Raw genomic sequence first — 16052 nt, forward strand, 5'->3', positions numbered from 1 at the left:
TTTTCTTTTTTTGCAATATTTCTTAGAACAGGCTTTCTTGTACACCAGGAGACAAAAGAGAGGTTTTGTGATAGCCATGAATATTAGTAGAAAAGTCTTCACCCAGGCCAGGTGCAGTGGCTCATGCCTGTAATCCCAGCACTTTGGGTGGCCAAGGCAGGTGGATCCCTTGAGCTCAGAAGTTTGAGACCAGGCTGGGCAACATGGTGAAACCCCAGATCTACAAAAAATAAAAAAATTAGCTGGGCATAGTGGGGTATGCCCGTAGTCCCAGCTACTCAGGAGGCTGAGGTTGGGGTGAGAGGATTGCTTGAGCCCAGCAGGTTGAGGCTGGTGTGACCCATGATCACACCACTGCACTCCAGCCCGGGTGACAGAGCAAGACCCCATCTCAAAGAAAGAAAGAAAAGAAATGTCTTCACCCTAGAGACAATTGGAGTGTTTATTCTGGCTTCATGTGTAGCCTCTGAGCCTGATTTTTCCTTTCAATCTTAAGATATAATGCCAACCATGGAAGATTGGTATGAGGATTAAATGAGACACCAAAGCTTTGTAGAGCTTTGGGCACACAGTAGGTGCTCAAAACCTGTTAGTTCCACTTACTTTATACTGCTTAAAAATTAGCACCATGTGGCTTAGTCCCTTTCAAAAAGGAAAGAGTGCTTTGTTTTTCTACAGGGGTCAGTGGTTTATCTTTATAAGGGGGTCCAAGAAAATTCCTCTTTGCACATGCATTCTTCTTTTGTCCCTTTGTGTAAGGAAGTAGAATTTTCCCAGAAATCCAAGGCACTCCTCATAACCCACCTTGCAATGGAAGTGCTCTCTCCCCACAAAAGGTGCATTGTCTAACAGCCATGAAATGGCCTTTTCCATGGCACTTGGTGTATTTTGCCTTCCATTTAATATATGGTTGGTGGGAAGGCCAAGATCCACATCACAGGCCTCTGCTGGACTGGGTGGATGAACAAGATTATAATTTTCAAATTAGGAAGAGAGAAAAAGATGCAAAGAAAGGAATACTTCTGAGGTGAGGCACACCATAGCTTTCATTTGGAAACAATCATGTTTGGAGTACACGTACAGAACTCTCATATTTTGGTCCCATAGTTCACAGGCATAGGTGAAAATGTGGGCATGACTATTGTGTTTTCTTCAGGATAGTTTGTGTCCATCACATTAGTTATAATGCCTCAAACAATCCCTTCATCCCATGCAGCCATATTTTGTTCTATATCAAATGTCTCTTTAAGTATCCTTAGGGCTATCTCCTAATGTGTCCTGAGCATGGCACTGAGAATCTCATGCTTCCATCAAAGAGTGTCCTTCAGACTGAAAGTAGCTTCATGCCACAACCGTACTTTTTTAATACACCTGGTTGTAAACCAAGTCCTTTGCCTGGGGTTTCCTGTGACCTTTTTTTGGAAAGTGAAGAGAACTCAGGGAGATCAACACAATCCTTGCTAGAAAGTTAAATCATGGCAGTTATAGCTGGCAAATGCATGGCTTGTTTGGTCTGAGTAGGGCAGTTACATAAAGAAGTTAGTCATCCTGCCAGTTGCTAGGAATTTAAGATCTTTGGAGGAATATCAAAATTAAGGATACTGAGTCTCCTTCTCAAAATCATTATCACTTCCAACACTGTCCCCAGGCAATCTGATTCCAATCCAACTAAAAAGTTTTGTGCCAACATCACCTCAACTAATGTACATGAAAAAAAAATGCAAGACTTAAAGGCTAAATGCAGCCAAACAGCACAAAACAATGGGTTTCAGACAACCACAAAATTTGCTCAGGATGGGCCATGTTTGTAAATAATTACTGTCCCTATGAAAAATACTATTGAGTTCATGTTGAACTTGACTGTTAACTCAGTGTCATTTCAAATGTCAAACAGCAGGGTATTAGGCTTAGTTAAATTGCTTTGCCTTCTTTTTCTAGTTGGATGTAGGCAATTCCTGGAACTTGTATACAGTTGGCGTCTCTGTAACCGCTGGTTCCTCATCAAATTCAACCAACCTCAGATCAAAAATTTTGGAAAAAAAACACCAAACAATAAAATATAGCAAAATGACAGTATATATTCATACAATTTTTAAAATACAGCATAACAGCAACATAGCATTTACATTGTATTAGATATTATAAGTAATCTAGAGATGATTTAAAGTGTATGGGAGGATGGGTGTAGGTTACATGCAAATACTATGCCTTTTTATATAAGGGACTTGAGCACCCTTGGATTTTGTTATACTCAGGGCTGGGCACAGGCAGTCCTATAACCAGTTCCCCTTGGATACTAATGGACAAACACACTCCACCGGCAGTTTTAAATCTTGTCTGTTATTTTCTAGCAGGATGCAGTTGACTGTATTTGCCACAGCACATAACTAGAGAAGTGCTGAAGGACCTCGAGAGATCACCTGATCCAAACCTCCTCCCCTTACTTCCCTGGACAAAAAGCCACAGCTAGATTTCTGATGGAGATGCCTTCATTTTCCTTAGTTCAAAAGTTTCCAAATTTAGGTGGATCAGAATCATACAAGGGCTTGTTAAAACATAGATTGCTAGACCCCATCCTCAGAGTTTCTAATTTAGTAGGTATGAAGGGGAACTTATAATCTGTACTTCAAACCAGTTCCCAGGCAATGCTAATGCTGTTGTTCACAGAAACACACTTTGAGAACCATTGTTCCTTTCAAAGTGTAGCAATGATTGAAGGAAAACATCCTTCTTAATTGGCACTTCATCACTCTGGTATTTTAATTGACTAATTAATTTAGCAAATCAACAGAGTCTACTTCTGGTGCTTAAAATTAGGACAGCATGTTTCCAAGCCTAGAGAAAGACTCCAACATCAACACAACTCAAATGGAATTATCTACAGCAGGAGGTCAAATGTGCCATTGGAAAGGGGGTTAACTAAATTGTACTTATTATTTTTATAACTATTATTATGCTTTTTTCTTCTAGGAACTTCAGTTACAATCTGGACTAAAAGCCAATATAGAGGTCCAGGGTGGTCTAGCTATTGATATTTCAGGTGCAATGGAGTTTAGCTTGTGGTATCGTGAGTCTAAAACCCGAGTGAAAAATAGGTAAGTGTTTATGCATTATACATTTATGAATTACATATAAGACTATATACAGAGAACTTCATTAATATGTTTTGGGAATTAACCTTCTGACTTTTCAAAATCTATGCTTTCTATTTGGAATTATAAAATGATAGAGTTGGAAGTGATCATAGGAAATTATTCTGTCTATAGCTTCTTATGAGCAGGTCAGTACCTAATATGACTCAGCCAAGAATTTTCCTGCTTTTAAAGACATACATAGACAGGATGCCCTGTGAATCAGATGGTTCATCTTCTTTTGGTATTCCACCAAGAGAAGAAATTTCACTTTAAGGTAAACTTTCCTCTTTTGTTGTCTTCAGTGGGGAAAAATAAAATAGATAATTTCATCTGTGCAGAAACTAACTATTAAGTGTTAGGAGTCCTTAAGTCTTTTCATCAGCATTCCTTTTTCTAAATAAAATACTCTAAGCTCCTTTAATTTTTCTAATCTACCTGTGAGATTTAATGAAAGTGTTTTACTTGGAATATAAAACAATGTCTTTGAACTAGTGTGAAGATGAAAATTATTAGCCTTCTGTTTGTTACAGAATTTTTAAAAAGGAAATAGAAATGCAACTAATTTTAATTTTTTGATATTTAAAAACACATTCAGGCAAAAGTGAGATATGTGATAAAATCAAATTTTTGATTCATCTTGAACTATGGATGAAGGAACTGAGAGCAATCAAACAGTAGCACATTTAATGTGAAGCGTGACCCACAGTGTTACTAAAAGGAACCACAGAATGAAAAATGACACTGGTCATCAAAAGGTTCACAATATAACTTAGGGCTTCCCACATAATCAGTCATCTTTCACCTCTTTCCAAAGTACTTTCTAGACAGAAGTTTTTCCAAATGAAATGGAATTGAATTCTTTGCAAAGAGAAATCAACAACAGCAACAACAACAAAAAGTAGTTTGGATTTTTTAAAAAAGTACACAGTATCCTTAAGAATCTACCCTTATCCATATTGTAACCAATCTGTCTTCCATTTCCACTTGTTCATTTGAAAAAAATATCTTTTAAACCTTTGCTGAATATAGGACATCAGAAGGTACTCTAAGTGATTCAGGGATTAAAACGACCTCTGACCTATTTTTACACTGATCATAACAGCAGCAGGGGTTTTAATTTGCGCAGCAAAAATTAATATTCCTGTCAAAACATAAGGGCATAGAACTCTCATTTAATTGTGAAAGCAATTTCTCACAGTTTGATTTAAAGTCCACAATTCAATTACAGTAGAAGTAAGTCTTCTGTTGAAATTATTTATCCTCTTCATTATTATCCAGGGCACATTCCCCAGCCAATGCAATCTGTTTATCCAGTTATCTAGAGCATCATTAAAGGACCCACCATATTTTTCCTCCTAGGACCTACTGTACATGCCCCACTGTAAGAATGATTTTTTGTAACACAATATTTTTTCAAATATCTTGGCAATCAAGGGCTTACGCCTCTAGAGACTCTTTGGAGAAGGTAATGAAATGGAATTAAAATAGCTGCCTAGAAGCCAACAGAGAGATAGTTAACAAAAAACTATAAGCATCGATTGTCTTCTTGGTGAGTTTAGACTCCATTTTAATATAACTTGGGTATTTCTGACCTGCTGAGAGGACTGGGTTCCAAGAATGTTTTCATTTTGTTCTTTGTTATGCCCATACAAAACAATGTAGTATCTTACAGACACTCCCCACATCTGCAACTGAAGGCAGGGGAGAGCTCAGGGGAAGGGCAAACCTTCCCTGCCCAATATCTGAGACTCACCAGGCCCTGGTTACCAGCAGAACTCTAAGCACATCCAGGTCACCTCTGAATCCCTTAAGTGTTTCCTTCCAGTCACTGGCATCATACGTTCAGACCCTGTAAAGTTACAGCTGTTAGTCCAATTCCATTAAATATAATATGAACAAGTGTTTTCTTTTTTTCTCAAATGTTTAGGGTGACTGTGGTAATAACCACTGACATCACAGTGGACTCCTCTTTTGTGAAAGCTGGCCTGGAAACCAGTACAGAAACAGAAGCAGGCTTGGAGTTTATCTCCACAGTGCAGTTTTCTCAGTACCCATTCTTAGTTTGCATGCAGATGGACAAGGATGAAGCTCCATTCAGGTAAGATGCAGCGTTCAGGTCATGTTCCAGGACCATCCCCAGTGCACCAGGAACTTGCATTCAGTTTAGAACATTCAGTTTCAGAATTAAAACGAAATAGTAGAAACCCAGGGAAAGATGAATTTTCTTTAAATGAGTAGAAGAATAATTGATAAGGCCAAAAAAAGTCAGTTTCTGGGATACCAAAAAAAATCTAATGACTAGTTCATTTGATTCTGGAGATAGTTATCATATTCTAATCCAGAAACAATTTATCCAGGAAAGAAAGGCCTATGATTTACCATAGGAGTTGCCACATAGTTTCATTAAAAAAATCAGATACACATTTACTGTCTGGTATCTTCACAATAAACTGCTGGACAAAAGATTTCAAATAAAACACCTGGCAATCCATTTACCATGTTTAAGGGCCAAAATGAATTCGCAATTATTAAGTATTCCATATAGCAGCAACTTGACCCTGTTTAAGTTTTAGCTCAAGTTTCAGAGTTTGGGATTCTGAATTTTTTTAAATAATGCTTTTGGTAAAATAGTTAGTGTTTTAAAATATAAAGATATAATTTCCATGTAACATTTATGCTGTGTCATTTGAATTTTGTAACCATTATTTGTAACAATACTATCACATAGAGCTAGAATGCCTTGGGTCTAGGTAGCACTGACCCTTTCATAATAGTTGACCTACGGTAACCATAAGGGTCATTTGTACAGTTAAAACAGCAAGCCACATCTTACATCATCTCCTTTTTTAAGTAGGCCAAAATTGAGCACCTTCATTATTTTACTGACGTTTCATGATTCATATTAAAAAACGCATCGATTATATAAAAGTAAACATGAGTCGGTTGTATTTTCAGAGAATGAAAGATTGTGCATTATAGTTAAACTATTAAGCTGTCACTAACTTACATTAACTTATATCTAGAATGAACCTCCACAGATGCATTTTAAAAACCCCAACCTTCTAATGGTTGAAATGCAGTGACCACCAACCCACCCACATGATTAATTGGTTTGGTTCCACATTTGCCTTGGGCCAGAGCTCTTAGAATGTTTCTCTGTCCGCATTCTCTGCTTAAATCCAGCTGGGCTTGCCTGTTACTCAAAAGGAGAGTGCTCCCAAGGTGGGGCTTCTGGGATGAAGGGTGAGACACAGCACGGCCTGCAAAGCTTAATGGCATCACCAAAAAGCTGAAATGAATTTAGTCTTTCGTTCTAGAAAAATGTATGGCAGGACTCCCATATCCCAGGCATTTGAAGTGTTTCTGTTGATATAAAAAGAAATGAGAAGAAAATCACCCATTCATGGAGTAGCCTTTGACACTCATATCCTTTCTCAGATTGCTTTGGAACAGAAACTTCAAGTACATTCAGTAACTTGGCTGGAGAGGTATAGGGTGACTTAACTGTGTGTGTAATTCTGTTATTGTTGCTGTTGTTGTACAGGCAATTTGAGAAAAAGTATGAAAGGCTGTCCACAGGCAGAGGTTATGTCTCTCAGAAAAGAAAAGAAAGCGTATTAGCAGGATGTGAATTCCCGCTCCATCAAGAGAACTCGGAGATGTGCAAAGTGGTGTTTGCCCCTCAGCTGGATAGTACTTCCAGCGGATGGTTTTGAAACTGACCTGTGATATTTTACTTGAATTTGTCTCCCCGAAAGGGACACAATGTGGCATGACTAAGTACTTGCTCTCTGAGAGCACAGCGTTTACATATTTACCTGTATTTAAGATTTTTGTAAAAAGCTACAAAAAACTGCAGTTTGATCAAATTTGGGTATATGCAGTATGCTACCCACAGTGTCATTTTGAATCATCATGTGACGCTTTCAACAACGTTCTTAGTTTACTTATACCTCTCTCAAATCTCATTTGGTACAGTCAGAATAGTTATTCTCTAAGAGGAAACTAGTGTTTGTTAAAAACAAAAACAAAAACAAAACCACACAAGGAGAACCCAATTTTGTTTCAACAATTTTTGATCAATGTATATGAAGCTCTTGATAGGACTTCCTTAAGCATGACGGGAAAACCAAACACGTTCCCTAATCAGGAAAAAAAAAAAAAATAAGTAAGACACAAACAAACCATTTTTTTTTCTCTTTTTTTTTTTGGAGTTGGGGGCCCGGGGAGAAGGGACAAGACTTTTAAAAGACTTGTTAGCCAACTTCAAGAATTAATATTTATGTCTCTGTTATTGTTAGTTTTAAGCCTTAAGGTAGAAGGCACATAGAAATAACATCTCATCTTTCTGCTGACCATTTTAGTGAGGTTGTTCCAAAGACATTCAGGTCTCTACCTCCAGCCCTGCAAAAATATTGGACCTAGCACAGAGGAATCAGGAAAATTAATTTCAGAAACTCCATTTGATTTTTCTTTTGCTGTGTCTTTTTGAGACTGTAATATGGTACACTGTCCTCTAAGGGACATCCTCATTTTATCTCACCTTTTTGGGGGTGAGAGCTCTAGTTCATTTAACTGTAATCTGCACAATAGCTAGGATGACTAAGAGAACATTACTTCAAGAAACTGGTGGATTTGGATTTCCAAAATATGAAATAAGGAAAAAAAGTCTTTATTTGTATGAATTAAAAGATCCATGTTGAACATTTGCAAATATTTATTAATAAACAGATGTGGTGATAAACCCAAAACAAATGACAGGTGCTTATTTTCCACTAAACACAGACACATGAAATGAAAGTTTAGCTAGCCCACTATTTGTTGTAAATTGAAAACGAAGTGTGATAAAATAAATATGTAGAAATCATATTGAATTCCTTTTGTCTTTCGTTACTTCCAACACCATATTTCTCATTCCTGCCACTTTCTGAGCCTAGACACATACACAGCTAAGCCTCTGCAGCAATACAGGTCAGGCCAGGTTCTCTAGATGGGAGACCAGACCCATTTGAAAAATGGGCCACTGAAAATATCAGCAGTCAGAACCTCTTAAGGACCTGTGAGCTTGAAAACATGCCATAACCCCAGTTTTCATAAAGCTCTGGACTGGCCCCTTTACTGTCATGTTACTAAAAAGGAAGAAAGGAATCAGAAACTAAGGTGGTGGGTGGAACATGGTATGTGGTAGCATCAGCCTTGGGGAAACCACTCTGGAAAGATGCTGACGTCGCAGGGAAAGTGAGTTGGTCTAGGGTACTAAGCTGAAGATGTTGTGGACTCAGGCGCTTCAGCCCTGTGAGGTTTAACAAATCACAGCCACCTCTGCAAAATGTAATCATTTACTTAACAGTGACGACTGTGGTGCTCTGAATGTTAGTGTTTTGCCATTTCCCAACTGTTTACTGGGCTGCTGAGCCAAGTATCTGCCCACCCAGTGGAGAATGGATGATCCTGAGCAACTCTAACATGCTCCAAAGAAACAAGAAAGCAGCAGCATAGGACAAACAGTAACTCCTTTGTAAATAAACAAGATAGAAAATGAAGAGGGGTAGAGTGATAGTCCACATTTGGAAATAAGATATTGGAGCCAGAAAAATAACTTTAAACCTCATTTGCAGTCCTCTAGTTCTGACTACTTCTCCATTATAAATGCCAGCATACAGACACATTTGTCTTCTGAAAAGACATCTATTTGGGAATTGTATAGCCCCCTAATGTGAATCTCCAGGCCTCTGTCCAGTCAGATCTTTCCTGCAAGCTTTAAGATTAGCGTGGCTTCTTTTCTTCTGTGAAGTGTTATTGTCATTCCCTGGCTCATGTTGCAGTCCTGCCTGTGACAAGTTGCTCCCTGCTTCTCTAAACTGACCACCTTCAACTAAGTGTTAAAGCTAACACTTACTGAGTGCCTATTATATGCGAGGTATTTTGAAGCCTTTTCCGTACATTAATTTAATCTTCATAAAAACTATATTTAACAGGTAGCATTATTTCCATATGATAGATCAGCACTAAGAGAAATATAATATGAGTCACATAAGTAATTTGGAATTTCTAGTAGCCACATTAAAAATGTAAACCAAAACAGGCGAAGTAAACTGTAATAATATATTTTATTTAACCCAAAATATCCAAAGTATTATCGTATCAATATATAAGTAACATAAAATTTATTAATGGGAAGCTTTACTTTTGTGGGGAAGATTAGGTCTTCAAAATGTGGTATATATCTTGTATATAAAGCACATTTCAGTTTGGATGAGACACATTTCAAGTGTTCAGTAGATGCATGTGGCTAGAAGCTGCTGTATTGCATAGTACAATATTGGGCACACAAGACATTTAATTTGCCCCACAGAAGACATTTTCTCACTTAGAAAGTGAAAGAATCAGGACTCAAATATGAGTAGTTTCACCTCAGAACCTGCTCTCTGAACCCATTATAGGATGTTTCCCACATGCTTTTGGTTTTAAAGATTTGCTGCCAAACGAATACAGACAGTAGGTTATGAAAATGAGAAACATGTGACAGCAGCAATAAAGCTAAGAGTTGTTGCCCTTTCTTTTTTTTTTTGAGACAGAGTCTTGCTCGGTCGCCCAGGCTGCAGTGCAGCGGCGCAATCTCGGCTCACTGCAACCTCTTCCTCCCAGGTTCATGCCATTCTCCCGCCTCAGCCTCCCGAGTAGCTGGGACTGCAGGCGCCCACCATCATGCCTGGCTAATTTTTTGTGTTTTTAGTAGAGACAGGGTCTCACCGTGTTAGCCAGGATGGTCTTGATCTCCTGACCTCGTGATCTGCCTGCCTTGGCCTCCCAAAGTGCTGGGATTACTGGTGTAAGCCACTGCGCCCGGCGGACTTGTTGCCCTTTCTCTGTGGTCGTTCAGTCTCCTCCTCTGATGGAATCAGAAGCCCACCATAATCAATTGTAGAATGCATCCATCATTCCAAAAAGAAACCTGCACACTTTAGCTATCACTTCCAATGTACCCATCTCCCAGCCCTAGGAAATCACTAGCCTACTTTCTGTGCCTAGATTCATTGTGGACAATTCATATAAATGCAATCATATATACTATGTAGTCTTTTGTGACTGGCTTCTTTCACTTAGCATTGTGTTTTCAAGTTTCGTACACTTTGTAGCATGTATGAGCACTTTATTCTTTTTTATGGTCAAATAATATTGCACTATACAGTTATGCCATGTGTTTATCCATTCATTAGTTAATGGACATTTGGTTTGTTTCCACCTTCTGGATATTATGAATAATTCCGCTATGAACATTTGTGTACAAACTTTTTGGTGGGCATGTGTTTACATTTCTTTATACTTAGCAGTACAATTGGTGACTCAAATGGTAACACTATATTTAACTCTTTGAGAACTGCCAGAATTTTCTCCAATGTAACTGAACCATTTTACATTCCCACCAGCAGTGTATAAGGGTTCTGATATTTCCACATTCTCACCAACACTTATTAATATACTTCTTTTTGATTATAGTCATCCTAGTGGGTGTGAAGTTAGCACTATATTTCGAATAAATAAAAAAATGTATTTGGCTGGGTATGGCGGCCCACACCTGTAATCCCAGCACTTTGGGAGGCCAAGGTGGGATGATTGCTTGAGGCCAGGAGTTTGAGACCAGCCTGAGTAACATAGGAAGACCCTCATCTCTACAAAAAAATAAAAAATAAAAAAATTAGCTGGGCTTGGTGGCACATGCCTGTAGTCCCACCTACTCTGAGGCTGAGGTCGGGGGATCGCTCAAGCCCAGGATGTTGAGGCTGCAGTGAGTCGTGATGGTGCTAATGCACTCTAGCCTGAATGACAGAGCAAGACCCTGTCTCAAAAAAGAAAAAAAAAATGATTCAAGTCCTTGCCCTTTTTAAAGTTGAATATTTTTCCTTTTATTTTTGAATTGCAAGAATTAGTTATATATTTTCAGTGTAAGTCCCTTATCACATACATAATTTGCAAAAATCTTCTCTCATTCTGTTGGTGTCTTCACTTTCTTGATAACGGCCTTTGAAGTACAAGAGTTTGTAATTTCGCTGAGATACAATTTATCTCTACTTTTTCTTTTTTGTTTGTTTGTTCTTTTGGTGTCATATCTAAGAAACCATTGCCAAATCCAAAGTCACAAAGATTTAACCCTATGTTTTCTTTTAAGAACTTCATATTTTAGCTCTTAAATTAGTCCATCATGGTTAATTTTTTATATAGTGAGAAGTAGAGGATCAAAATTTATTCCTTTGTGTATGGATTTCCAGTTGTCCCATCATTGACTGTTGAAGAAACAACTCTGTCCCCATTGAATTATTTTGGCATCCACAAACATGAAGGCTCATTTCTGGACTGTTAGTTTTATTCCATTAATCTCTATGTTGATCTTTATGCTAGTACCGCACTGCCTTGATTACTGTTGCTTTGTAGTAAGTTTTGTACTTGTGAAGTGTGAATCGCATATTTTGTTCTTTTTGAAGATTGTTTTGGCAATTCTGAGTCCCTTAAGCTTTCATATGAATTTTAGGATTAGCCTGTCAATTTCCACAAAGCCAGCTTGGATTCAAATGGAGATTGTGTTGAACCTGTGCATCAAAAATTAATTATATTGTCTCCAGGTCCATGAACACGAAACATCTTTTCATTTATGCACATCTTGAATTTCTTTCAACAGTGTTTTGTAATTTTCAGAGTATAAGCTTTGCACTTTTTTCGTTAAATTTATTTCAAATGTTTTATTCTTTTTGATGCTATTCTGAACACATTTGTTTTGTTTCATTTTTTCATTGTTCATTGCAAGTATATAAAAATATAGTTTATTTTTGTATAATATATTGCTCATGTGAAAACAAATTTTGTTGCAACACTGCTGACCTCATTTATTCATTCTATATCTTTTGGTAATAGATTCTTTAGAATTTTCTATGTAAAGAATAATGTCATTTTTGAATAGACATAGTTTTACTTCTTTCTTTCCCGTCTGAATGTTTTTCTTTTTTTATTTTCTTGACTAATTGCCCTGGCAAGAACCTCCAGCACAATCTTGAATAGAAGTGGTGAGAGTGGACATAGCAAAGATGATAATGCTGGTGAAAAATGTGGTGGTGGTAACAGCAGTGACAGACACTAATAACTATGGGACATGAAAGGAAGGCCCAAATTGTATGGCAGTAGCTCTAGTTCTATTTTCACTAAGTAATATACAGTTGTTCCTTGGTATCTGTTGGGGATTGGTTCCAGGACCCCTGTGGGTACTAAAATCTGTGGATGCTCAATCCCTTATATAATGGCATAGTATTTGCATATAAACTACACACATGCTTGAGTATACTTTAAAGCATCTCTAGATTACTTATAATACCTAATACAATGTCTAAACATCACTTCATTCACATGGCTTCAACTTAGTAGTCAATGTGGGGCAAATTCAAGTTTTGCTTTTTGAAACTTCATGAAATTTTTCTTCCGTATATTTTTGATTCTCAGTTAGTTGAATCTATCCATAGATGGCGAACTCATGCATATGAAGTATTGTAAGTTCTGCTGTGCTTGAAAATTAATAAAAGCTTATTTGAACGTTTAAAACACTTTCAAGATAGTCTAGATGTCTGACTGCACAGAGAAGAGATACACAACTTGAGGTGCCTGTACCAGCACTAAGAATATGTTTGAGATTCAGATTGGTTGAAGCTTCAGTGTTGTCAACTTAGTCAACTTCCTCCCCTAGAAGGAAGCGGGGAGAGAAAGGGAATAGGACAGGGAGGCCTGGCTTAGAAATCCAGTTCCACTACCTGCTGGATCTTGGACATGGGATTCAACCTATCTGCCATTTCCAAAATGGGTATTATAATCTTTATTTCATTGTGTTGTTTTAAGGATTCATGGAGATAATGCATGTAAAGCATACTGCTCAGCACATACTTGGTAGCATTTGGTTAATGTTTTTAATTTTGGAGATGTAGTGAGCAATATCTTATAACTGATCAGTTTTAATAAAAAGGAGTTTGTTTGCACTTTATTTCTACCTCTTCCTTACAGGTAGTTGGAGAGCATAGTAGTAATTTTCTCTCTAACTCTCCAGAATTGGTGCAGAATGGCATGAAAACATTTCCCATGCAGCATCCAGGAAGGTAGGAGGCAGGGGATTGCAGCAGTGAGGAGATTTGGAGTAAGATACTCCTGCATACGTGAAATCTCACTTCTTCTTCTTACTACTGCTACATAAACCTTCAAGCCTCTCAGCTTCTACATTGGGAAAATGAGCAGCACCTCATAGGTTGTTGTGAGGATGAAGTAAGGTAATAAGCAAGTTCCTGGCAGATAACAAGCATTTAATAAGTACTCATTAATACTAACTTTTCATGTGCAGTCTTATACAATTTCTGAGTAAAGCAACATTTTATGTTTTGACTCAATGGAGTGAATCTATTTTCTGGACATTCATCCATGAACATCATAAGTTTTGAAATGGCTACCAGTTTTGTTTATTTATCATGAAAACACTACTTTCACATTATAAAAATTTATTCCTCCATTTTGTAAAAACATGACTTTCATCCATTTCTCTGCATACCTAAATTGACCTGAGATTTCACTGATCCTTTCTTTACCATTTTTCTTTGCTTTTGTCCTCTGTAAATATGATAATTACCAAGAGTAAAAGAATAAGTCTTTTCACTAGGGGGCATGGAATGAATTTAAAATTCATCCACAAACTAAGAAAGTTCTAGTAGAAAGTTTTTGGAGAAAATCTTAAGAGAACTCTACATCATAAATAAAATGGATAGGATTTTTGAGAGGAAAGAAAATACCAGAAGACACCACTCCAGCTCAGTCATTCTTGTTTAGGACTTGAGCAGAATGTCATATCTATGTTTAAACTTCTACCTATTCTCAGTCTTCATCTTCCTTAACATCAGTTTCTCCTTCCATGTCAAGGCCCCTATAAGAAATAGGGTTGTTACATGAAACTGAAACTGGGTAATTTGAGGAGAGCTCAAAAAACTCTATAAAGATGTGGGCAGGATATAGAAAAAACCACAAGAGATGATGTAGCTCCCTGAGGCTCCTAACAACAGGGATCCCGAAAAGTCAATGGAGGGAGTGATTATTGGCATCCATAGAGTATAAACTGTGTGGGTCTGTGGCCTTGGGTAGAGGGATGCAACCACCCTCACCATCTCCACTGGGTGGAAACTAGGGAAACTCTGTTTTCACTTTCTTTCATCTCTCTGTCTTCTGTTGATGGTACCCCTTAGCTGAATCAGCCAGGAGCCAGAGGGCAAGAGTGCACTATTAATCTAAACTATATACAAAGCAGGTAGAAACAGTCAAGAGTAGTTTGAAGGGGAAAATGAAAGAAATCCAGCCAAGCTTATATGATGAGTCCTTCTCTACAACTTGTTAATTTATTTAATCATTTGTCTTATGCAATATGGAGTATCTATTAGAATCAAGAAATGTATTAGATTTAAAAAAAAGCAAGATATGCTGCTTTATCTCAAGAAACTTGGTGAAGTGAGGGAAGCAATACATGTAAAAATAGTTTAGTTCAATGATACAAATGTAAAAGAAACATATTCAAAATCCTAATGGAGCATAAAGAGAAAAAAGATAAAGAAAACATCATCGAGGAGGTGATATTTGAATTAGGCTACATGGGTACTTTACCTCAACCCCAGCTGCTACTTAACCAACTTCTATTTTCCTTTAACTTTGTATCAGCTTCCATTACTGTCCACGACATCTAAGACCCCAGCAGAGAGTCAGGTCTGCTAGTCTTCAGCTTGAGTGTGCAGAGAAATAATCTGCAGTCTTACAGAGCCTGTTGTAAAAACTGCAATCCTATTTGATGAGAGTAGAAAAAAAAAATGAATATTTAGATTGATAAAAATTCCACTGCTGGAGGTATATTAGCTAATCGTTTACCTCCTATCTTGGGATTATAGTTAGTCTAGAGTGACATTAGTCATCCTTTGCTACCGTCCTATTCATAAAAGCTTAATTTATTCATAGTTAACTGGAACATGATGTAAATCTGTAAACTATTTTCACCCTTCTATTTTTAATAGAAAGATTCCTGCCATAATCTTCTAGGATTACATGTAAAAGTGTGGACATTCTCTTTCCAGAATAGGCTTTAGTTATAAATTAACTGATTTCCTTTGTTAGTGAAAATGAGTCAATGCTATTTGGTTTGGGGATATCTATCTTTTTAAAAGACTTCTCCCACTCAATTTGCCTGAAGATTAACCATGTAAACAGTCATGGAGTAAAATTTCAGGGTGCAATGAATCTTTCAAATTGCCAAGATACACAGAGATGCTTAAAGGTAGAGATGCTCTCATATATTCCTCAAATGGTGAAACCCTGTCTCTTCTCAAAATACAAAAACTAGCAGGGTGGTGGGCGCTTGTAATCCCAGCTACTCAGGAGGCTGAGACAAGAGAATCACTTGGACCCAGGAGGTGAAGGTTGCCGTGAGCCAAGATCATGCCACTGCACTCCACACTCCAGCCTGAGTGAGACTCCGTCAAAAAAAGAAAAAAACAAAAGAAAACAAACAAACAAAAACAGACATTCGCTCTTTAATGAGATCTGAAGGAGTTATGGTAAATACAAAGCACTTGTTAGATGAGCAGACAATTCCCAAGAATTAACATTACTTAACATGCCTAAACAAAGTTTTCTCTACCTTTATTATTTAGCAAACATTTTATATTACACTTGTTAAGTGCCATGTACTGCTCTAGGCCCTTTACAGGCATTAAATCAGTTCCTTCTCGTAAGAACCCTACCAAGTAGGAACTATTATTACACACTAGATTTGTTTAGGAAGAATCAAAACACAGAGAGATTCAGTGACTTGTCCAATGTCTCACAGCTGGCGAAAGGCAGAGTCTGGATTTAATTCTG

General features: G+C 37.5%; 1 protein-coding gene across 2 annotated transcripts in view; it reads left to right on the top strand.

Moving 5' to 3' along the window:
- Window positions 1-8001, top strand: part of MTTP (microsomal triglyceride transfer protein) — a 59404-nt gene extending 51403 nt beyond the window's left edge. For both annotated transcript variants that reach the window (XM_034958944.4, XM_055111660.3), the window contains 3 exons: window positions 2971-3095; window positions 5062-5232; window positions 6679-8001. In XM_034958944.4, the coding sequence (XP_034814835.1) occupies window positions 2971-3095; window positions 5062-5232; window positions 6679-6850 (468 nt within the window). In that variant the 3' untranslated portion in view covers window positions 6851-8001. The remainder of the gene's footprint in view (window positions 1-2970; window positions 3096-5061; window positions 5233-6678) is intronic.
- The last annotated feature ends 8051 nt before the right edge of the window (window positions 8002-16052 follow it).

Source organism: Pan paniscus, chromosome 3 (genome assembly GCF_029289425.2).
Source record: "Pan paniscus chromosome 3, NHGRI_mPanPan1-v2.0_pri, whole genome shotgun sequence".
Lineage (NCBI taxonomy): Eukaryota > Metazoa > Chordata > Mammalia > Primates > Hominidae > Pan > Pan paniscus.